Raw genomic sequence first — 22,864 nt, 5'->3', positions numbered from 1 at the left:
GTACTATTATTGTGAACTTGCTATTGTATAAATTTATACGAAAGAATTATTTAAGTAACTTAATTACTAACTTCTGTACTCGGATTTCGCGCTACTTATGAAGTGAATTTTATCTCTCTCCTCACTTTACTTATCAAGTTAGACTTCTGTTCGATCAATAACGGCCGTTTTATCTCTTCGCCTCAGCTCGCTATAATCAAGGGTTGCATTCGTTGATCAAGATTGCCAGATGGGCTGCTGTAGTGGCAACAGTTATACTTCTATTTTTGTTTTCGCAGAGTGCTACTCGGTATAGTAAACAAAGAGTCTTGATTTGGTTCTGGATTTGGCTTTCAAAAGGTCGCATAATCAAACAACCTTTTGCATGATTTATGCGGCTATTTGAAAACTAAATCTAGAATTTAAAAAAATCAATATAATTTATTGGCACATTTTATAAAGACTGTGCCAGATTTTAATCGGGAAAATTTCCTGCGCAAAACAACACCCGACATGATCGAAAATCACACCCAATGTCAATGCCACTACCGTCAGCACTAATATCAAATCTAAGCTACTCAGATTCACTCTTTCAATCTTCAGTTACCGCTTAATCTTTAAAAACTGTCATACAGTCAGTCCACATTCCACAATCCCGGGTCACAAACTCACAAACAATTGCGTGCCATTTTAGCTTTAGGTGCTAATTTCCGTTTAAATATCACCTAATAATTGGTCAAATTCTTAGTGCTACTTATAAGTAACAATTTTGTCAATCAATAATAATTATTGATAATCAATTATTGATTAGTGTAATAGTCATGCACTAATCGGCATATGTGTGAACCATGATTGTAGTAGACTGACTGTAACTCGACTTTCAGAAAATATCATTTTTGAAGATGTCATCACCATGGTTTTCTCTATTCATATACACTCAGCGAAAGGGGATGTTGAAACCCCTTCTTTTTTGTTGTTCCTTGTATACATTGGTAATTCTTCATTATTCTTAACTCAAGTCAGCACAGCTCGAGTTTGACTAAGACAAATTTATTTCGACAAGTTAAAGAATACTTACCCATCATTGCAAGATTTGAACTTAAACTTATTCTTTTGCACTTTAACATTTTTTGATAACTCGGTATCTGTTTTTCCTTCATTAGAACCTACATTCATAGTTAAACGCGACAACGGGCAAGGGCTGATTGGAATGACAAATGAAACTGAGTAAACAACACACCTATGTCACCTGTGCAAGCGTGGCTTAAACATACACAACAACCGGCCTTCGTTACTATGGCAACATATGTTGTGGCATCATGCATCGCTGCCATCAGCCTGCACCATGCAGACGCACAGTTAAAAGAAGAACATGCATAAAACAAAACAAAAAGTTAACGTTCGTCTCTATGCATGTAATGACTTCCCTATTGGCCGGATATGTTGTCTATTAAAAATGTAAACTTGCAACTTCGTTGAAACCCTACAAACCGACTTGCTAATCCAATTCTGTGGAGGAGTTAGATGATTACCGTGATAACAGACGTCAGTCTCTCGACGTTGTGGTAAATATCTTTATATTATATTGTATTTAAGTAAAAATTGTAAATTGAATCTTTTAATTGATGAGAAACTTCAAAAGCCTGATTTTCAATTTGGACATCAGTAACTATCAAAACTGTTTAAAATATTTTTTGAACCACTTTGAATTTTTTGTTAATATTGTCGTTACGAAGTTCATGGAGAACGCCATAAAATATTATTGAATATAGGGATTCAATTTTATAATTGTATTCAAAATTTGACACTCAAAAACTTATGAGAAATATAATTTGAAACCCAAATTTGACTTAAAACTGTATGCAAAGCGGAAAATTTATCAAAGCAAATTGAACATTTTTTCGAGATTGTGAACAATCAAGACAATTTAGGACGAAATCTTTGATAAAAAAAATGACAACCAGATTCATGCGGATCTGTGGACTAATCTGATCATCATCGATTGTCACAGTTCTCTATGATCTTTTATACGGTTTAACCCGCAAACATGTTCAAATTTTCCTATACATTCTACGGTCCTTTGTATTATTATACTATTTTGTGTGTTGGCTTGCCATCCTAAGACATAACTTGACCCTCATGTATGTTTGCGTTAACTCAACTGGGATCGATTTCGGAGGTAAAACAATAAAGACATTGCGCTAAAATATTATCAAAATATCATCAATTTTTAAGCTTCTCAGAAGTTAAACAACAGCTGGTTTTGTTTTCTTATCTAAGAAAAATTGACTCTCGAGAATGAATGAATATCTATATAAATTAATTGGATGTATATGATAAGGTGCTTATGCGAACTCGGGCTATATACTGTGAGTCGGGCTCGGCAGCTGGAAAACGTGTCATTTCCAAGAGATCTGTTTTGTCATGAAGCGTTTCGAAGTGCGGCGAAATGTAGCATGCGAAGCCCTACTACTACTAATACCTATCAAATACGTGACAAAACCTGAAGCGTCCGACAATACTTTGGGTTAAATCTGCTTAACGGTGATAGATTACTATAACTTTCTTTCTCTTACGAATCATGTATATACAGACTAACAAATGTCTCATCGAAACCGAATGTGGCCGATGCAATGTGAATTTACGTGTGGGTTCGGGAAGTATCACAAGAGAAGTCCATAGTTATTTCGCTTGATGCTATTCTAATCTAATAGCAACACCAACCAGGGCGCTGATCATCTGCGTGTGCTATGTGGTCCCTGCTCCAAGAGGGTGTTTCCAGTCGACCTGTTCCATCCGTAAGGACATTGTCGCAGTCAACCGGTATTCCCATCTGCACAACTCCATTCATGCCTGGAATAAAGCACGTCATCAGCACGAACAACGTGACAAAGGATGTAATACTTACCACTAGTATATCCTGACAAAACAAGTGAATCAGATGATTCGTATCGCTTCAACGAGGGACAAATCTGTTCGCCCGATAATTTAATTAGTCCTACCGCAATGGATATGAATACTTGTTCTATTCCCTAAAATAGATTCGAGTTAATTTTTCAAAAATTATGTCATACAATTCGGCCATACCTGATCTTGCAATGCAGAAGTCTCGAAATAGTTTCCTCCTATCGAAGTCGCGTATAGGCAGGCCTCCTCTCGGGATACGGCACGCTTATCCTCCAGGTCAAGCTTGTTACCGACCAGAGAAAGAACCATCGGCTCCTGCACATTGCGCTGCAACTCCTGAACCCACGATTTAATTTCGACAAACGAATTGTATTGCGTCAGATCGAACACCAGTAAGGCAGCATTCGCATTGCGATAATAGAGCGGAGCCATCGCTTTAAACCGCTCCTGACCGGCTGTGTCCCAAACCTTGAAACGATACGAGCCACTTAGTGCGGTAGATTGGACACCATATTTACGCAATCAAAACTTCATACCTGCATTTTCACCTTGAAATCTTCCAGATTTACCTTACAGGTAAAGAAAGATGCTCCGATCGTTGGTGAAACTTCCTTTGTGTACAGATTCGATACATATCGAACCACAAGGCTGGTTTTTCCTACACCTGCAACGAGAGAGAACACAAGTTAGAACACAGCTTACATTTATATTAACGTATCTTTTTTTACCATTAAAATTTTAAATGTTAAAATTATAATATACTGATTCATGAAAAAAAAATTCAAAATTGGTTTTTTACGTATACATTTACGTAATGCCCAAAGAATTTTAGTAATTCTTCAAGCAAGTATGCAAAAAAAATCAGAAAGTTGGAAATCCCCCTTTACTCTACAGTACATTCCAACTGCATGTTTGCTCCGCGCATCCCGTATCTACAATGTCAGTATCTTAACTACACTGTAGATAAATTTGCCTTTATCACAATTGCAGTGACACGCGTGGACGCAAGTAAACTACATCCGAGTGCTGCCGTGCAAAAGATAAAGTTTTCGCCAAACGAACGATAACGCGATGTTTATTCATGAAAATAGAACAGAAATCCGACAAGCTTAAAAGACTAGCACACAGCAACTACCTAAACAAGAAAGAAAAAGTGTCTTCAAAGGCGTGTCTCATTTTATTTTTTGCATTGTGTGTCGTCTTCATTTGAGGACATAACCAGGTGTCACGAAACGCAACCTTTGAGCTCACGCAAAAATGCTTCTTTATCATTTGAAAAAAATAGCAACAACGACCAACCGAAGCGCTCGCAAATAGTCTTGACAGTGAAATCTTATCTCCACTTTCTCAGTACACACAATAAATGGCTTACACGTGTATCCGGAGCCGCGTTGCTAGACGCAAATACGGTTGGATCTTTCAATACGCACGTGACCTCCGTTTTGGGCTTTGATAGAATTGCTAGCAAATAAAATCACTCATCCGATAGACGTCAATGCGCATCGAATGTTTGAGCCAGTAACGTTTATTCAAATTCATGAATGGCAAAAAGACAATTTGACAATTAGCGTCACAGCGTGTCACCCATTTAATATTACAACATTGTCCAATCAGTGATTTAGACGGAACAAAGACCGCTAGCCAATTGAGCCAGTCTTAAGTCAATGTCCATGCTGAACTCTATAATTACCATTGCCAAAGGTGCCTGGATGCGCAGCCAATAAGTCGCGGTAACGTTATTTTACGAGATACGGAGGACGACATCCGATACAAAGATGACGATGCCACGATGACACAGGAGAATTTACGCTGGTCCGACACTCTCAAAACTCCCTCCATTCCCCAAAGTCCTCTGAGTTATGTTCGAGAAAACGTACCGCGAAGCTATAGACGCCGGACGGTTAATACCGAATTGGAGTTTGGTGCTGGGATTAACGAAATTATGTCGTAGAATTTTGCATAACAAAAAATTACGAAGTGAGTTCTGCTCGAAGTAAAATTAAGGTTTACAATGAAGTGTATCTAGAAAAATGTAACAAATATCGTACTCAGTTATCTGTTGCAAATCCAATGAGTCAGAAGAACAATGCAATGCAACTGAATGAAAATATAAAAAGAAATGAAGGGAAAAAACAACTAAGCAATGCAAATATTGTCAGTGAAGAAAACAAATATTGACGCGGTCACGTTAGCTGCTGCTCGCAATCTCCTTCTGAGATGACTTGCGACACTGTAAGGGGGGGGGGGGATGTAGTGCCCCTACCCGCGCGCCCTGTTTTAACATTATTCTGAATTCCGGAATTTAGTCCCGCTGCGCTCTTTCGCCCTGCGCTCTTTCACTTATTCAGCCTTACATTGACCTAGTTTATCGTTTGTCTAGAATCAGCGAAAGCATGACGGAAATGGAAGGCGGCCCACCGGGTGGTATATATGGAAAAAAGGCTTTGTTTATCTTGCGTTATTGGGATTTTTGGGAGATCAAGCAGACTTATAATTGGCAGCGTGACAGAATGGGTACTGACTGGGAGGGATCCAAAGGGAGTGGGCGAGAAACGTGAGAACGTGAGTATGAATGTATACTCCGTATACTGAACGGTTTTTCATCAAACTTGGCAGAGCTCTATACGAATGTGAACCTCTCTGGCACTCGCCCCACATTCTCTAAAACATTGACTGGTGAATAAAATGATTCCTCAAGGTGTAACCTGAAAGTCCGAAGTTGTCATTTCAGTCTAGTTCTGTTTCAAATCCAATTTAAGCCCATTTTCAAGTAAGATTTGAAGTCTAAATTAAATTTGAAGTAAAACCCTGTAAAGTTAATTGATTCAACCTTAAATCTAATTTCAAGTCCAATTTTAAGTCCAATTAAAAGTCTTATTTGAAGACCTACTTCTTGTTCAGTGGGAGTAATCTCATATCCCTTTTAAAGTCCAACTTTAATTCTAATTGAATTCTTATTTCAATTGCAAGTCCAATTCCATGTCCCGTTTCAAATCCAATTTTAAGACTAATGTAATTCCAATCTCAGTTCCGATTTCAAGTCTAATTTTAAGTTTAGTCTTAGGCTGAATATGTGTCCCATTTAAGGGGGGACCTTACTGTGGAAAGTCGGAAAAATCGAATTTTATTTTTTTGCGTTTTTAAGACGCTTATACCTTCAGACGAAATTTTGAGCCAAGAGGGTGTTTTGATATTTGATGTTGTTGAAAAGTTGCGACAAAAACTGTGGGGTCACCACAAGGGAAGTACATCGCTGTATGAAACTTTAAACGCTTTTTTCTTGAAACCATGTTTTTTCAGCTTGCGATATGTGTAACACAGAATCTAGTGGTCCGATTCGACTAAAAAAGTTTCCACCATGTAAAACTGAATTATCTAGATTGTTACGTAGCCGTTATTTTGTAAATCAGTTTTCAAATGTTTTATGAGCTCTTATTTGACGATTTTTGATGAAACAACACCTTTCTTTTCGAAAAATTGCCGCCATTTTGGTGATTTTTCGAATTTTTGAAAACCCTTACGTAACAATTTAGGTATTGGCGTACAGCTTCAAAATCATCCTTGAAATTTATTCTCCAATACTCCGTTGGTTCCTGGCATGTACAGCCAGCAAGGAACTGTTTTCTAGAGAGCATCCACGCGCCCAACTGCCACCAGTATAATAATCACTATTCTGAAATCCAAAAATACAAAATATATCTTCAAATATACCTTAACCAATAATCAAAATACTTACTTACTTACTTATGTGTCCATGTCCGCCGGTCCGGCAGAACAAAGGGATGAAATTAGAGATCTCCACTGCTGACGGTTACCCGCCATGGCTTTTACCTGTCGCCAGGACAGGTTCTCGTCTACAGCCCGGATGTCGTTGGCTAAGCTCCGTCTCCATGAGCCTCTGGGTCTGCCTCTTCTACGCTGTCCTTGTGGATTCCAGTCGAGTGCTGCTCTGCAAACCTCGTTCGCTCCTTTCCTCAAGGTGTGTCCGATCCACTTCCACCCACGCTCACGAATTTCTGTGGCTATCGGCCGTTGATGACACCGACGATGGAGTTCCTCATTGGATATCCAATTATCAGGCCACCAGGCACGAATAATATATCGCAGGCACCGGTTAATGAATACCTGCAGTTTTTGCGTTATCTCAGCTGAGACGCACCACGTTTCGCAGGCATACAGCAGTACGGATTTAACGTTTGAATTAAAGATTCGGGTTTTCGTACGTAGAGTGATCTGGTTTGAGCGCCAAATGTTTCGCAGACCTGCAAAGGCACCCCTGGCCTTCCTGATCCGTGTGGCTATATCAGTCGCCCATCGGGCGTTGTTTGGCTACCAAGATATTGAAAGACGGCTACCTGCTCAACTTGTTGTCCCGCTACTGTAAAGTTGGTGGAATTGTCAGTGTTCACTACCATAGACTTAGTTTTCGCTACATTGACTGTGAGACCTGCTGCCTGGGAGCTCTCGGAGAGGTCGTCTAACTTGCTCTGCATATCGTTTCGGCGTTGTGCGAGCAAGACGATGTCGTCGGCTAGGTCGAGGTCATTTAGCTGCTCCATCGTTATCGTTCCAATGCAATCCTCGATTTGGTCTACTGTCAATTGCTCCAACTAATATCTCATCCATAACGATGAGAAACAGAAGCGGTGATAAAATGCAGCCCTGTCTCACGCCAGCAGTAACCCTTATGGGGTCGGACAAGACGCCGTCGTGCAAAACCTTGCACGAGAACGCCTCGTACTGAGCCTCGATGAGATGGACTAGCTTATCTGGAACTCCTCTACGCCTAAGTGCGCCCCAGATGTTTTCGTGATTGAGTCGGTCGAACGCCTTTTCGAAGTCAACGAACACCAGCAGAAGAGAGTCCTGGAATTCGTTGATCTGCTCCAATATAATGCGGAGCGTTGTGATATGGTCTACACATGATCGGCCAGCACGGAATCCAGCTTGCTGCCGCCGGAGAGTAGCGTCGATCTTCTCCTGGATCCGGTTGAGGATTACCTTACAGAGTACTTTGAGAGTAATACAGAGCAACGTGATGCCACGCCAGTTACCGCATTCCGTTAGGTCTCCTTTCTTAGGGACTTTGACCAATATGCCCTGCATCCAGTCCACCGGAAAAGTTGCGGTTTCCCAAATATTGCTGAAAAGCTGATGCATCATCTGGGCTGACAAAGATGGGTCAGCTTTGAGCATTTCGGCTGAAATACGATCTATCCCTGGCGCTCTATTGGATTTCATACTCTTGATGGCTGCTACAATTTCATCCAGCGATGGCGCCTCAGAGTTCACGCGATTTATTCGACGAACTGTAGGCGTCGTACGCTGCTGGTTTTGTTGGTCTCTGACATTTGAAACTCGGAAGAGTTGTTCAAAATGTTCAGTCCATCGCTTAAGCTGTTCTGTACGGTCAGTCAATAGCTGACCAGCTCTGTCCTTTAGCGGCATCTTTGTATTCATCCTGGCACCACTAAGGCGGCGAGAAATATCGTACAACAAACGGATATCACCATTGGCGGCGGCGGTTTCTCCTTGTTCGGCTAGGGAGTTAGTCCAGGCTCTCTTGTCCCGCCTACAAGCACGTTTAACAGCCCTCTCCAGTTCGGCGTATCGTTGACGGGCAGCTGTCTTAGCCGATCTGGTCCGCGCTCGCTCAATGCCGGCTTTCGCCTCTCTCCGCTCGTCGATCTTCCTCCAAGTTTCATCCGAAATCCACTCCCTCCGCCCACTGCGCGCTTTGCCGAGGGTTTCATCACTGGTCGTGATGAAGGCGTTCTTGATGCCGGTCCATTGCTCTTCGACGGTTCCACCAGATGGCAACTCCGAGGCTCGAGATTCAAGTTGTTCAACAAAGGCCCTTTTCACCTCAGGATTCTCCAATCGGCGGACGTCGTAGCGGCACCCAACTTTCTCCTCCCGTCGTTGGACACGTGCGACGCACAGTGGGGCAGATTGAGCCGGCGCTCGGACAAAACCTCATAACTTCTTTCATATGCTTTGTAGAGCTTTATTGTCTTCAGCAACATTGTTTGTTATAAAATTTCGCATCTTTTTGTAAATTTTAAGTAGTTTTATTTTCATTCCTATAGATGGTGTTGAAGTCTAACTTTTTAAATAATGACTTTAGAAATATTGTGTCTTCAGAAAAGTTGTTTGTCCTGTAAAGTTACGTAAAGTTACTGAACATACCAAAATTGTAGGACTTACGGGAATCAAGTTATAAATATTTTAAATACCCAAACACCTTTTTGTGCAGTCAAAAATGGTAGTCGCGCGACCTGCTATACAAATTATCACAATCTGTATATCAAGAGTAATTTAGTAATATTATTCTGGTATAGGGTATATCAACCATTTGTGGACCTTTCTATAAATTATTTTGAACTCGTAACGCTAAGCACCCAACCGATGGCACTTACAATATTAGTAACTTTCGAATAAGCTTAAATATAACAATTTATACTGCAAATCTTTAAATTTTACATATTTTTTAAAACAGATTGAAATGTCCATTTTCCTTTTATGGACGTTTACAATAGAATAACGACCGAGTCCATTAAATAAATTCTAGTGTATTTTGCATTGAGAGGATTCGCTAATGGCATTGTTAACCATATAATGGACCTTCAAACCTTTCTGCAAACACGTATCAACATATTCGACTCAAAATAAACAAAATGGATGCTAGTTCAATCGAGTTGAAAGTCTATCCGAACATATTCTACTGCCAATTTGACTTGGAATAGAGCTAACTGGAATAAAGCTGTTAAGTGGTCGCCTTTACAATGTCCTAAATTCCCCTTATCGACTCCAATGTATCTCATAACGATAATAATGTTGTGTCTTACATACACAAGCATGACTATTCAACGTACAGCAGGAATGAACTTCGCACTGGCGCGCGCATTTACTAATTTGTAGCCGAAAATGCCGAAAAACATGCATTCGCAAAACTTGAATATCTCCGAACATCGCAACTAGTAGCAGCTAATTTTTTGCTTATTACTAGTCAACACCTTGAATGTTGATTTGATGGTAGTGTCAGAGCGGAAATCTGTGGAAATCTTTTTCTACACACTATTGAAAATTGACAAAAATAACAAATTTTTTGTTCTAAAGCACTTCGTAAGAACAAAACCTACTAGTAAAAAATCTGTCTTAATATCACCTAAACTATTAGTTTATAATCCCTTTAATGTGAATTGTCTTTTAAAAGTATAGAATTTTAAGCAGCATGGTAGCTAGATGCTAAAAGATTAAACGATATTTATTTTTTCATTTTCCAAATTTCTTTTACACTGTGTTTCACCTTCTTTAATGCCTATTGAAAAAACACTTATTAAAACAATTTATGCATGTTTCTTATAGATTATATGTCTACTATACGTAGAATATTAAGTTTGACAGAATATCTCAAATAAAAATTTTGAGGTTTTGTCCGAGCTTTTTCGGGTTCTGCCCCATAGTGCGACGCGCAGACGTATCTCAGCGATAACAAGATGATGGTCGGATGCAATGTCAGCGCTGCGTTTGTTGCGTACATCAAGAAGGCTCCTTCTCCATTTCCGGCTGATGCAGATGTGGTCGATTTGGTTTTCTGTTCGGCCGTCGCTGGAAACCAATAATCAAAATACCCCAATACTTAACTCTAATTCCAGTTTCAGAAAAAAAAATTACGAAAATCTATTATTTTTCGACCTTCCAGAGTAGGGTCCCCCTTGAAGTAATTTACAGTGTCATGTCCCAGTTTAGATCCAATTTCCATCCTAATTCAACTACAATTTCAAGTACTATGTGAAGCCTAATTTCAGTGCAATTTCGACCTAATAAAAATCCAATTTCAAGTCTAATTTATAGTACAATCGTACTTCCAATTTCAAGTCCCAGTTCGTGCCTTATTTCATATCTAATTTCAAATCCAATTTAAGTCAAACTTCCAGCTCGGTTTGAAATCCGATTTCAAATAAAATTGTTAGGGTGACACATATGATATACGAACAAAAACAAAGTCATATATTTTTGTAAATAAAGGCTTTATTTCGAATTTTAGTTTTAGAAGTTGTTTACCAAAACAAACAGAACGCAACAAACAATCATTACTCTATTGGATCGCCTTTTGCCTGGATAACACGCTTCAAACGCTTTTTGAAGTCGTTACATGCGGCACGTACTACTTTCATTGGAATATCATCCCATATTTTATAACCAACTATCTTAAATTCAACCAAATTATGATAATTATAATCCTTGGGCTTCCGGCAGGGGCGGACTGGCTCACCGGGCAACCGGGCAAATGCCCGGTGGGCCCCAGTAAAAATTTCGTAAAAATTGTTACACAAAATGAGATTTTCCAAAATTGTTATTACAGTTAAACTCTTTCTACGACTCACGAATGTTCAATTCCTGGGGCCCCATGATTCATGAAATCATTTAAGTTGAGTTGTTAGGGTCCAAGCTCCGAAAATATTACAGCTTCAATTCTGAGTATTTAAAAGTAGTATTAGTATTTCATCCGCAGTTATTTGACTACTTATGAATATTGAACTGTCGGCTTAAGCTCCATACTCAGTTTACTTCAGTGGCGACGGTCCGTTATCGATCCTGCGTCGAATAAATTATGGTCCTACAGTACTCAATCCTGGGCTACCTTTCTCCAAACCCCTCGAACACCAGCTGCATCATCAACGTGCATCATCCTCGATAGCGCACAGCGTGGTGTCTAATCCGAAGTCTACGGCCTCTTTTTGATTCTCTGCTTAAAATAATTTTGGCTACTCTTTCGTCGGGCATTCTAGACACGTGACCAGCCCAGCGCAGACTGCCACACTGTACTATCTTCATTATAACAGCATATTTGCATTCTTAATATAGCTCGTGGTTCATGCGTCTGCGCTACACTCCATTTTAGGTTTTGCCAAATTGTATGCTAAAACCTCAAGCATTCATCGATCAGCTTCTTTTAGCGTCCATGATTCATGTCCGTAAAGGGCCACCGAGAGGATTAGTGTTCTCTAGAGCATCAGTTTTATGCGAATTTGCAAGCTACGGGACTTCAGCTACAAAATGTAATGCCTGCGTAAAGGCCAATTCGCAGCTGCAATTAGTCGTTTTATTTTGCGACTTACATCATTGTCACATGTCACGAGCATACCAAAATATATTCAGTTCCTCTTCGACACCAACACCATTTGGATTTCCACGCCATGTACTTCGTTTTGGCGGCGTTAATGGTAAGTCCTAATTTCTCACTAAATGAAGCCTTTAGTTCTTTCGTTGCTCTACTTTTGATTTCGGTGATATCGACGTCATCCGCAATCAAAAAGTCAATCAAAAAGCACATGAGATCTCATCTGCTATTCTGACTCATAATTTTTACTCATCCAGCGTCACACGAATCAACGTAACTAGTTCTGTTGAAAAACCATGTCCTAGCGTTAACTGTCACAGCTCATTTCGTTTGACTGAATCGTATGCCGCCTTGAAATCCTTAAGAAATGATGAGTCTGCGAGTTGTACTTCCAGTACTCGTCAGTTATTAGACGCAGGGTAAATATCTGGTCCATCGTGAAGCGACCCTCATGAAAACCAGCTTGGTACTCGCCGACGAAGAACTTCGCTAACGGCCTCAGTCTACAACACAGGATAGGGGAGCACCTTATGGCAAAATTTAGCAACGTAATGCCTCGATAATTTTTACTCTCAAGTCGATGTCCGTTTTTAAAATTATAGGAAATGAGGCCAATCAACCACTCCTCCTATATTTATTTTCCTCCCATATGTATTCTGTTCCTGACAATGAGGTGGCGAATTGTTTCGTACAGCTGCTCGCTCCCCGTTTTTAGAAGTTCAGCCAGGATACCATCCTTTACAGCAACCTTACCGTTTTTCAGCTCACTGTTTGCTCTTTTGACCTCTTCCTGTGTTGGTGGCTCCGCAGTTTGGCCGTCGCTCAAAATTCTGATCCTGTCCCTGCTGATCTTCGTGTTTACTACGTATTCAACAGCGTCTGGAAATACTCTTCCACCTGGCTGCTACCGTCGTTTTGTCAGTAAGCAGGTTGCCAGCACTATCATTGCACATCACAGGCATGGCAAAATTCTTGCACCTGACCGTTTTGTAGAAACTTCGTGTGTCGTTGCTGACGAACCTCTCCTCTGGACTGGCGAGCACGTGCTCTTCGTACTGGCGTTTTTAGACGGTGGTTTCTTTTTTCCGCAGCTCTACCAAGACGAGTCTCGGGCATTCCTCACATTGGAATCGTGTGAAGAAATTCTACAGAGGATTCGCACAGAATACCTTGCTTATAGAAGCAGGATTCTTATAGAAGAATCCAAGAGTTTAATCCCAGGAATAGCTATAACTCGGCACGAGAATCGCCTGCACTATGAACTGTTCTGTTCTGACGTGTAAACGCTCATATATATTGAACTATTGACATCCTATCATTTATCACGCAAATCAAATCAAATATTCACGCTGCGGCAGATCCTCCAAAAAGTCCATGAATACAGAATTCAACGCACAATTATTTCATTGATTTCAAAGTTGCGTATGATACCATCGACCGTAAAACCATGGTCATTTTAACCTCGCAGGGGACTTTATCAACGTGATGGTCCCTCATGTGGGCTATTCAACATGCCGTTACAGGATGTTATGAAAGGAGCAACACACAGGCACAATCTTCAGCAAATCTAGTTAGTTCGTCTGCTTTCCCAATGAAATGGATATTGTCGATAAAACAGCATCTGTGGTGGTGGCTGAACAAACTAAAACTCAAAGTAGCTAAGATTGGGTTGAAGAAAAATGCGTCCAAACTAAAGTACCATGAACCGCTAATATGACACACACGCTAAAAGCTGGTAACTCGGTCCTAACTGAGTTTGTTTTGTTTCGAGCCTCGAGCCGCTATGCTGCCTGTTCTCCGGATACTCGACGCTCGACAGTGCCTGAGTCGAGTCGAGTTGCACGACATGCCTTACAAAATAGAGCCCATATTCATTCGATTTACTGTCCTTGTAACGCTGATGTCTTTTGAGTAGAAAGCAATAATATTCTTCATCATACATTCTCCGAACGAGAGCCGTCAAATTTTGTTCTAAGACCATTTCTAGATAATATTTTGTATGAACTTTCACACCCCCTGTCAGTAAATATATACAAGAGGAAGTTTCTTTAAAATGCCTCCCCATACCACGATCACTGATAACATTCCGTGTGTACTTTGGAACGTCCATGGTCGAAACCTACCACAACTGATTATTTTGAGCATGACGCAGGGTTTGAAGACCAAACAACTTCTCATTAGAAAAAGTTCTAACACTTCGTTTTCGTTTTTTTATGGTTCTACGGTCTCGACAAATCTTTTTACTGTATAGTATACAAATTTTCTTTTTATGCCGAGATGTTTAAGGTCACGAAAAATAGTGCCGCATGTAGCACTGTTTCGGAACTTATTTATTACCAACGACCGTAACTCTAACGTGGTACGTGCACACCAAGTGAGACACAATATACGGAAATGATACTGATTGATTGTATTAACTGTGTATGCTGTTACCTGTTACACGCATAAAATGATTTTTTTTTTTTTTCAAAAATTTATTTTTTTTCGGGCTTTTCCGATATGCCAAAGTATTTCTACATTGCGTAGAGTATTGCTTCAAAAAAAAAGTTATTTAGCTCTTAGTTTTACATTAAAAATGGGGAATTGCTTGCTTTAGAATGCTGTATCTCGGGATCGACAAAGAATACCTCGGGGCGATGAGTGATTCTTATGTAAAAAAATCTGCGGAACACGATGAAGTAGAAATTTTTGACATAAAATTGTCTTCATTGAGAGAAAAATGAAAATTTAATTTTCAAATTGGGTTTAAAAATGTTTGGCAGCACTGGTGCTCCAAAATAATATCTTTTTCGAATTCCTTGGATGATTTCCTTTGAAAATGTGGAAATAGTGTCTTTCCAAACTTAACATTTCCGGAGATATAAGCAAAAAACAGAGATTTTGACAAAATCGGGTATTTTTCTTAAAAATGGAGGCGCTCCCATTAATCGAGGGAATGTTCGATCCGTACCAAATTTTGGATTTTTTTTCTGACCGAAAACTGGCAAAATTTGGTTCAAATCCGTGAAGGTCGATTACATGTTTGAACTTTTTCTCGGTCAATTCGCATGGAATGACCCATATGTTGTTCACTTTTTCGCAGCGTCAATATTCGAATTGATTCGAAGGAAAATTGGAACACAGTTTGTTGATATTTTCAAACGTTTCGGTATAATACGAACGAAAAAGACAGGAACTTCCAACCCAAACATCCGCCCCCCTTCGCCTTGATTGCTTTTATCCGACTTGATTAGGTACTTTGAACCACATTTTCTTTAATTCCAGTTCACTTTGGGCTTTTCATGACAGCACGAAATTTCCTCAAGGTCGGGCATAGTGGTAAGATTTCAAGTCCAACCAAAACGGTGTCGAGCCTTTGTGCGACCCCAAAAAGATCAGTTTGGGAGGCATTCGTTCGAGTTAGATTTGTTTGTTAACTGTCCCAGATGTGATAAAGAGCTGTCCTATTTTACTACTTTCGAATATAGCTTGCCAAACCAGGGAATTTCAAAACTCTCAACAGGATACAGCCCGGTTAGGGGTATTAACCTTTAAAATTTCAATTTCGTACAAAAGCAGAGGCAAAGCAGAAAGATAATTATCTCCTATGTCCTATAACAACTTTACAAAATTTGTAAAGATAACTATCAACACGGAGGTGTTATGCGAACCTAAAGTACCAATTCGCTTTCACGAGAAGCCATACCAGGCTTGCTCGAAAGCAGGAATTGCTCAAACTAATCCAGCTTTAGTGTTACATCTAAAATGATACAGACAAAATAATTAGCTTAGACGATATCGGTTTATTATATAAAGATAAAATTGATAAAATTCTCTTGCTGCACATAACAAAATTGTATCGCAGTTGTCGTTGCGAAGGTCATTCCATTTTTTTCTAAAGTGCATTACGTGATAAAGCTATAAATTTAGAATTGATGATACGCAAGCCGAGCTTTGATATCTAACGTAGCTTCCGCAGTCATAAAATTTAAACGTTGCCAGTAGACCCTAAGTTTTGGGCTGATAATTGTTATGAAAAGTTTAAAACCAGCTGTTAAAATACAAGACAAATATGGGGCTGGTTTTGCGATCCTATGGATCCTATTGAGCTGAGATTTAAACGTTAACGGGCGACGACTGGCTCATTAGACCAGCGTCATACACCGATGCCAATTATCTTTTAAACAAGGCTGGCCACATTGACATATAAGTCCTCCGTTCGTAATCCAAAATCATATAATTTTCAAATACATTTCAATTATATTTTCAAATTTGCTATGAAAACACCAATTAAAAAGCATAAGTATTATCCACGTATTACAATCCACCTGTTATCGGGCTATTGTACTGGTGACAGTTGCTCGTAATAGGCTAACAACTCGGACTGAAATCATTTTTTCTCTACTACGTTAGCAAATAGGTAAGTCACTTGAAAATCTTAGTTCATAGAGAATGAAGTCGCTCATTAATCTATTTTGGAACGAACTTCACTGATGTCACCGAAAATAGATCGTAGATTTGTTATTTCGAAAGCGAAATAGAAAAAAAAATATCTTGCTTACCTTGAGATCCTAAAACGACAATTTTTGCCTCAATTGCCTTCATGTTCAGCACGGCGATAGTAGTTGCAGTTGGTTGAGGTACTTTTTTGCTCGTGTTTTATTATTATTATTACTATGTTGCGTTTTTGCTTCCTGCCGTGCTTCGCGTATTCTTCACCGCTTTTCAGTTGCTTTTGTGTGGGTACGTTGCTTTCGGTGAACTGTAAATCTTCGAGTAATCCAATTTGAAAGCCTTTGGGTTAGTGGCTCCGTCTCGCATGAGCTGCTCTGCTGCTCTACCTGGTCTCTGGCTCTGGATATATGCGTTACCACAAAGATATTCACTTATTCGTTCAAAAAGCAAAACATCAACTCTAGAGAATTTACAGAGTTAGGATGTAGAAAATCTGCACCAGAAAGTGGTTTTGCGTATCGTTTTTTCCGTTTCTTTGTTCTATAGCTTTGCTTGTTATTATTGCTTTTCAAATCCTGCCTGTTCATATCGTAAACCGAATAGCATGAAGTCCGCAATAATTGCAATTATTCTCCATTTATAGTCACTGTACTGTATGCGCTGGAAACGACCCGTTACTCTAGAAGAAAATTCTGCACAAAAAAAACTTTTTACTTTGTTCACTCTAAATTCAAATCCAGATTTTTTTCAATTGCCAACGGACAGACAATATCACGGAAAACGGAGTTTTCGACCGATTTTCTTCACTGACTTTCAAATTTTCACACCCATTGGAGAGTCCTCTTACTTTTTCCTTCTGCTTCTGCTACGCTTGAAAATTCATAGATAGTTCATACGTCTCAGGTTCATATCATACACCAGCGGAGGAACAAAAATAATAATCCGGAGATGTTCAGGAGGCAATACTAGCAAACAAAAACAACTGAGCTGAACTCTGAACATGAGAGCGAGAAACTCGAAGAGAAAAACACTAATTAGCTGTCAAACAGAAGAACCGTTTCGAGTTTCGTCTGTCAATCAATGAGGTTTAAAAAGGTGTGGGAAGAAGAAGACATTTGATGATACACCTTTTCGCGCGCTTAATGGCGGCTAGTGGGTACACTTTTTGACAATGTTTATTTACTTTTGGGAACTCCGCTCACATACGCTTTAAAGTTCTACAACAACAATCAAGGCTGGAAATATCAACTTGACGTGAATAAAGTTGCCAAAGGCATGCTAACGTTTTCCGAAACTTGTACCCACTAGCCGCCATTGTCACATCTGCAAAAACGTGCAACTACGAAGAACGCTGTTGAAGCCACGACAATTTTTCTTTTGGAAACAAATCGTCATAAAATCACTTGAATGTAGATACATAACAGAATAATTACTTTTACAAGCAATTAGTTCACAAGTGACCTAAAATTTGTTCCAAAACTTAGAAAAACTGCCAAAGTTACTGATATGCGTTTATTTGCGCTTGAATAAGCAAGAATAAACGCATAACAGTCACAGCATGCCTTGATCCTTGCGTTGTCGGTGACTCGGCAGTATTTTCAAAACCACGAGTTGTTGTTTTGATAATTCAGGTGCTCTTTCAATTCAATTATTCGAAATGTCCTTTTTGACTCAAATGTCTTCCTGGCCTTTTCTCCTTTTTATTGTAATTTGTTATCTTCAGTTTATAGTGAGGTCGCATTTGTTTGACTCAGAAGCTGGTCGCTTTCCTGTTGTCCGGAACACTCCCAGAACGCGTCCGAGTATGATCAATGTGATCCTGGACACTATGTGACAACAAATGAACTATTTCAAACTAGTTTTGCAATTTCGAGTACCGACTTAGAGATGTCACATCCCGCTTAGGCGCGCCCGGCAGAAATCGAACAAAAATCTGGCAGCGAAAAACTTTTTCTGTCCGACATTCTGCCGGATTTCTGGCCGCCGTCACCCGTGAAAACTAGCAGAAATGCAACAACCGTTTCGGGCAGAAATTTCGCCTAACGGTTTTGTTTTGATTTTTCTGCCCGAGTTCTGTTCGATTTTTGCCAGTCATGCCGAACAGAACCAGTGCAGGAACCGGTTCGGCTGATTTTCCTTTTATGTATTGCTGATTGCAAGGAAAATTGTACCATCCAAAGTGCGATATCGCAAATAAAAGTGCTATTTTGCATTAAATCGTTTCGGTATCTTCGGCGCACTTTTTCATTATATTCCAAGCAATAAACAAAACAAACATTTTTATGATTAGTTATAGATGCAGATTGTTTGATTTGTTTTGTGTGGCTATACGAACGAAAACTGAAGGTTTGCAAATATAAATTTGTAATTTTCTTACCTAGAATCGGAAACTGCAACGAGCAGCGAGTGTCATCTTTTGTCACTTGTTATGACATAAAGAGAATAGAGCGAAAAACGAAGAAGATGAACCGGTTCTGAATGTCAAATTCAGCCGGCGCCATATTGATTCTGTTCGATTTCTGCCAGGCATCCGAAATTTTCGTAAGCGGGATGTTGTATTTTAGTTAAATTCAGAAACTGATCCCCGTAGAGGTATCTGGAACATTCACGGACATGTTTAGATGTGGCCAATGACGTGTTGAACACTTTATACGACTACCAATAGTCTAGATCTGCAAATCGCGTATTTATAGGTGTCACATGATGGGTTTGTTGTTGTAGTGAATAGCAATGACATGGTTGAATGTAAGCAAATGTTTATGATCAAATCAAGAGTAATCATAGCTAGCTTAGTTATGAACTTAAATATAAAACAATTATGTCACTTTTAAAATGTTAGCACTGCCCAAACTTTGAGCCGATATTGTTTCTGGCAGCCATGTATATAATCCTATTGAGTGGGACAACGTTTCCCGTAAGGTCGAGGAACGCGAGAATAACGAGCGAAGTCATTCTGTGTGCTATCTTCGAGAACCAAGGATGTGTTTTGGATTCGGATACGACACATAATTTCTTTGAAAATAAAATAACGATACAATTATACATAATAAGGGCATATTGAATATCATAGAAAACGTTCCAGACCTGATTACATTGCTACTACCGAACACAAACACTACATGAGGATTTTTCGTACAATCTGCAATATGCTGGCTGGATCCAAATTGTCGCCGTCCATGGATGTTTAGTCCGCAAAATTTTGACAATTTCACACCCCTGCTACTGTTTTACCTGACTCACTGCGAATATGCGTGTTATTGAAATAAAACGTCACCATGCGTTTTATTCGTTTATAACGCATATGCAGCTAATATCGTTAACAAACGATTTTTTAAAAGTTGTGCTTTTGTTATTGCATTTAACTTGTAAAAAGTTGCATAAATAACAATTCAGTTTCACAATACAATTATTGCGTACTACTAGCACTTGCGATATAACGTTTAAGTACGTTATTTTTAGTGATCAAAATCAACGATATTTTCGATACAAGGGCGATATTTTTCGAAACCTTTCGAACCAACACGATCCCGCGAATACAACGCATATTCGCAGTGAGTCAGGTAACACAGTAGTTGTAGGTAAACTCATTAAACCGTGTATAGGTAAAAGGAAACAATCTTACGCGGGTAAAAAAACAACCCAAACCACTGCTGCCTTTACGTTTACCTGACAGAAAAGCGGTATATATTTTGCCGACTGGTCGTTATCACAGCAGTTCCATTCAGTAACCGAACGAATCGAACCGATTGGTGAGCCGAAAAGGAAAACCGTAACACTGTTACATTACTCGTTTCGTAATACTAGTAACGCCTAATTGGAGATCTCTGAAGTCTGAAAATTTCTAGAAACAAAAAACGAGAATACCTATTCCTCTGACCGAGTGATTTGTTTAAAAACTTCCCTTGCTTTCGCTGCTAGAGACATCGTCCTTCGAAATAGGCCAAAAATGACTAGCACAGTAAAATATGACTGGTACCAGTCAGATACGACCATCACAATTACTGTCCTGCTGAAGAACGCTGCAGACAAAAACTACTCCGTCACAATTGCTCCCGATAGCCTTCGTATGGTTGCAGATGGAATCGAACCGATCGTCCTGAATCTTTGGGATACGATCAACGTCGAAAATAGTTCACACAAAGCAACCCCTAGCAAGGTAGAAATAAAGCTAGCGAAACTAGTCGGACATCGCTGGGCAGCGTTGGAGAAACAACAGGAATTAGCTTCCGCCCAGTCACTGCCGAAAACAAGTGCGCACGACTGGGACAAGATTACCAAGGAGATCGAGAAGCAGGAAGAGCTAGAAAAACCTCAGGTAAGTTAGTAGAGGATAGAAGTTGATTTATTTTTTTATATACAAGTGATTTTAATGGTGATTTTTTTTTCAATAGGGTGATGAAGCTGTCCAGACTCTGTTCCAAAAAATTTACGCTGATGCCAATGAGAACACGAAAAAGGCCATGATGAAATCGTTCTACGAATCGAACGGAACTGTACTTAGCACAAATTGGGATGACGTCGGATCCAAGCAGGTCGAGGTCAAGCCACCAGATGGTTGCGAATTCAAACAGTGGAAGTAAAGACAAATGCTTTCGCCTGCGTGTGCAAACACAACTATTTTACTCTCGTAAAAACAAATCATATATTAGAGTGGTGAAAATTCAGGTTCAGTTACTGCAAACAGCACTTTACTCTTCGTGTAGACCACATCTATTCATCAGATCTGAATGTTATATAGGTACTGCTTTATGCTGTGTTCATTTTGTAACGTAAAGCATTGGTTAAATTCTTAATATCGCTGCTTAATTTTGTATTCAGTTGAATTTCGCTCAGCTTATTTTCATGATTAACAGTTTAGACTTTAGCTTTACCGATTTCGCTGATAGTCAACACAAACCGAATTTAGAATGAGCATACGTTTCAACCATCATCACATCACCACCTCCTTCAGGTTAGATCACTCTAATAATGATTTGGATTTCTTTGTTTGCGCTTTGATTTAATAAAAATGATATTTAATTTTGGTTATAAATATTCTCTTATTTTTCCTTGGGAAAGAAAACTTTCTCTGTGTTATTGTAGTACATTTCCGCAAGACTTTCGCGGGGTTTATTTTTGACCCCAGAAAGTACTTCTAGCACTTGTCTGAAAATAAAACGAAAAAAAAATTTACCCCTGAATTTTCTCTATTTTTAATATTGAAATTCTAATGAAATCCGTTCTGTTCAGAAATCATATTCTGATTAGAATCAATTCGTACACATAGGTACCGATATTCAGAAAATTTGATCTGATAGGACGGGTTTGATCAGAATGACAAACCGAGACAAATCGTTCGTTCCAAAATTTTAAACTTACACAATCATTGCCGGTTCGCAGCGGCCAGCTATCAGCAAGCCTTCCTCCCACTTCTCTTTCTTTTTCACGGATGGAAATTTTGTCTGCACGTATTTAGAACCGGCATGCGAGGGACGAATTTCACACCAAGGTGCGTCGGTTTCAAGCATGATGCGATTATCCGGAAGCTGTGCAACTGTTTTCAAATTGTCATCTGCTTTCAACGAACACCCATTGATACCGATATAGAAACCCAGCTCTATCAGCTTAGATGCGTCCTCCAAAGAACCATCGAAGGTGTGCACGACACCTCGTTTCGGAATCTTTTCCTGATTCCGCTTTAAAATTTCAAAAAAGTCCTCATGAGCATTCCGACAATGCAGAAATAGAGGCAGTTCATATTTGTTAGCTAGATTCAATTGCTTTTCGAAGTACTTTTTTTGTATTTCCTTTTCACAAAAGTTTAACCGGTCGTAGTCTAAACCACATTCGCCGATAGCCACCACTTTTGGCCGATTATCCTCAATTTGCTTACACAGTCGAAGATAGTAACCCTCAGGATCCGGTTCAAACTCACCGCATCTGGTCGGGTGGCAACCGACCGTCATAAAAAGCTTTTCTAAAAAGCAAATACATTAACGGCAAAGGGTCATTTAATGCATTTAATCCATCCTATCGTTGAAGTATCACTCTCAAACTTACCATCAGCCTTGACAATATGTGAAGCCGGTTCGCAGTCAGAAACACTACCGCATGTGACAATAATTTTCTGTAGTCCAGCCGCCCAGCTGCGCTCCAGAACATTGGGCAGGTCGGGTTGATGCTTTGAAGACCCATTATAGACACCCTGGAACATTGGGTCTGTTAGATTAGCACCAATATCTAGGAAATTGATAATTTTTAATTTATTCATGATTGAGCTTATTAGTGGTAAACAAAAAATATTTTACTAATTACCTACCAATGAATTTCATTTTGCTGAACATTTGCTTGATTACTGCATTCATCTGATTTCTATTAAAATAAGGACATATTTGGTAGAGTCTTCTTGTTAAAATGGTTAAAAGTAAACACAATGAA

General features: G+C 39.5%; 4 protein-coding genes across 5 annotated transcripts in view; 1 reads left to right on the top strand and 3 right to left on the bottom strand.

Moving 5' to 3' along the window:
• The window catches only part of LOC128738407 (TBC1 domain family member 31), a 35,326-nt gene extending 34,160 nt beyond the window's left edge, over positions 1-1,166 (bottom strand). The window contains exon 1 of the mRNA XM_053833505.1: positions 1,058-1,166. Coding sequence (XP_053689480.1) covers positions 1,058-1,155 — 98 coding nt within the window. The 5' untranslated portion in view covers positions 1,156-1,166. The remainder of the gene's footprint in view (positions 1-1,057) is intronic.
• Positions 1,064-21,463, top strand: LOC128738412 (protein SGT1 homolog). Its single transcript, XM_053833510.1, has 3 exons — positions 1,064-1,544; positions 20,366-20,762; positions 20,839-21,463. Exons 2-3 carry the CDS (start codon positions 20,394-20,396, stop codon positions 21,025-21,027), a joined length of 558 nt encoding a protein of 185 aa, XP_053689485.1. The 5' UTR covers positions 1,064-1,544; positions 20,366-20,393; the 3' UTR covers positions 21,028-21,463.
• Positions 2,220-17,356, bottom strand: LOC128738411 (uncharacterized). 2 transcript variants are annotated; one of them, XM_053833508.1, is made up of 5 exons: positions 16,555-17,356; positions 3,423-3,550; positions 3,067-3,354; positions 2,888-3,011; positions 2,220-2,832 (listed from the first exon to the last, which is right to left on the bottom strand). In XM_053833508.1, the coding sequence occupies exons 1-5, from the start codon at positions 16,595-16,597 to the stop codon at positions 2,687-2,689; spliced, it is 729 nt and encodes a 242-aa protein (XP_053689483.1). In that variant the 5' UTR covers positions 16,598-17,356; the 3' UTR covers positions 2,220-2,686. The 2 variants fall into 2 exon arrangements, with proteins under 2 accessions (XP_053689483.1, XP_053689484.1); XM_053833509.1 differs by lacking the exon at positions 16,555-17,356 and adding an exon at positions 3,784-3,968.
• LOC128738409 (deoxyribonuclease TATDN1) lies at positions 21,050-22,854 on the bottom strand. The gene is made up of 4 exons (XM_053833507.1): positions 22,746-22,854; positions 22,487-22,666; positions 21,806-22,403; positions 21,050-21,592 (listed from the first exon to the last, which is right to left on the bottom strand). Exons 1-4 carry the CDS (start codon positions 22,789-22,791, stop codon positions 21,487-21,489), a joined length of 930 nt encoding a protein of 309 aa, XP_053689482.1. The 5' UTR covers positions 22,792-22,854; the 3' UTR covers positions 21,050-21,486.
• Positions 22,855-22,864: the final 10 nt, after the last annotated feature.

Source organism: Sabethes cyaneus, chromosome 2, assembly GCF_943734655.1.
Source record: "Sabethes cyaneus chromosome 2, idSabCyanKW18_F2, whole genome shotgun sequence".
NCBI classification, from domain to species: Eukaryota; Metazoa; Arthropoda; class Insecta; order Diptera; family Culicidae; genus Sabethes; species Sabethes cyaneus.
The sequence above is the reverse complement of the archived record's forward strand: the minus strand, read 5'-3'. Positions and strand labels throughout refer to the sequence as shown.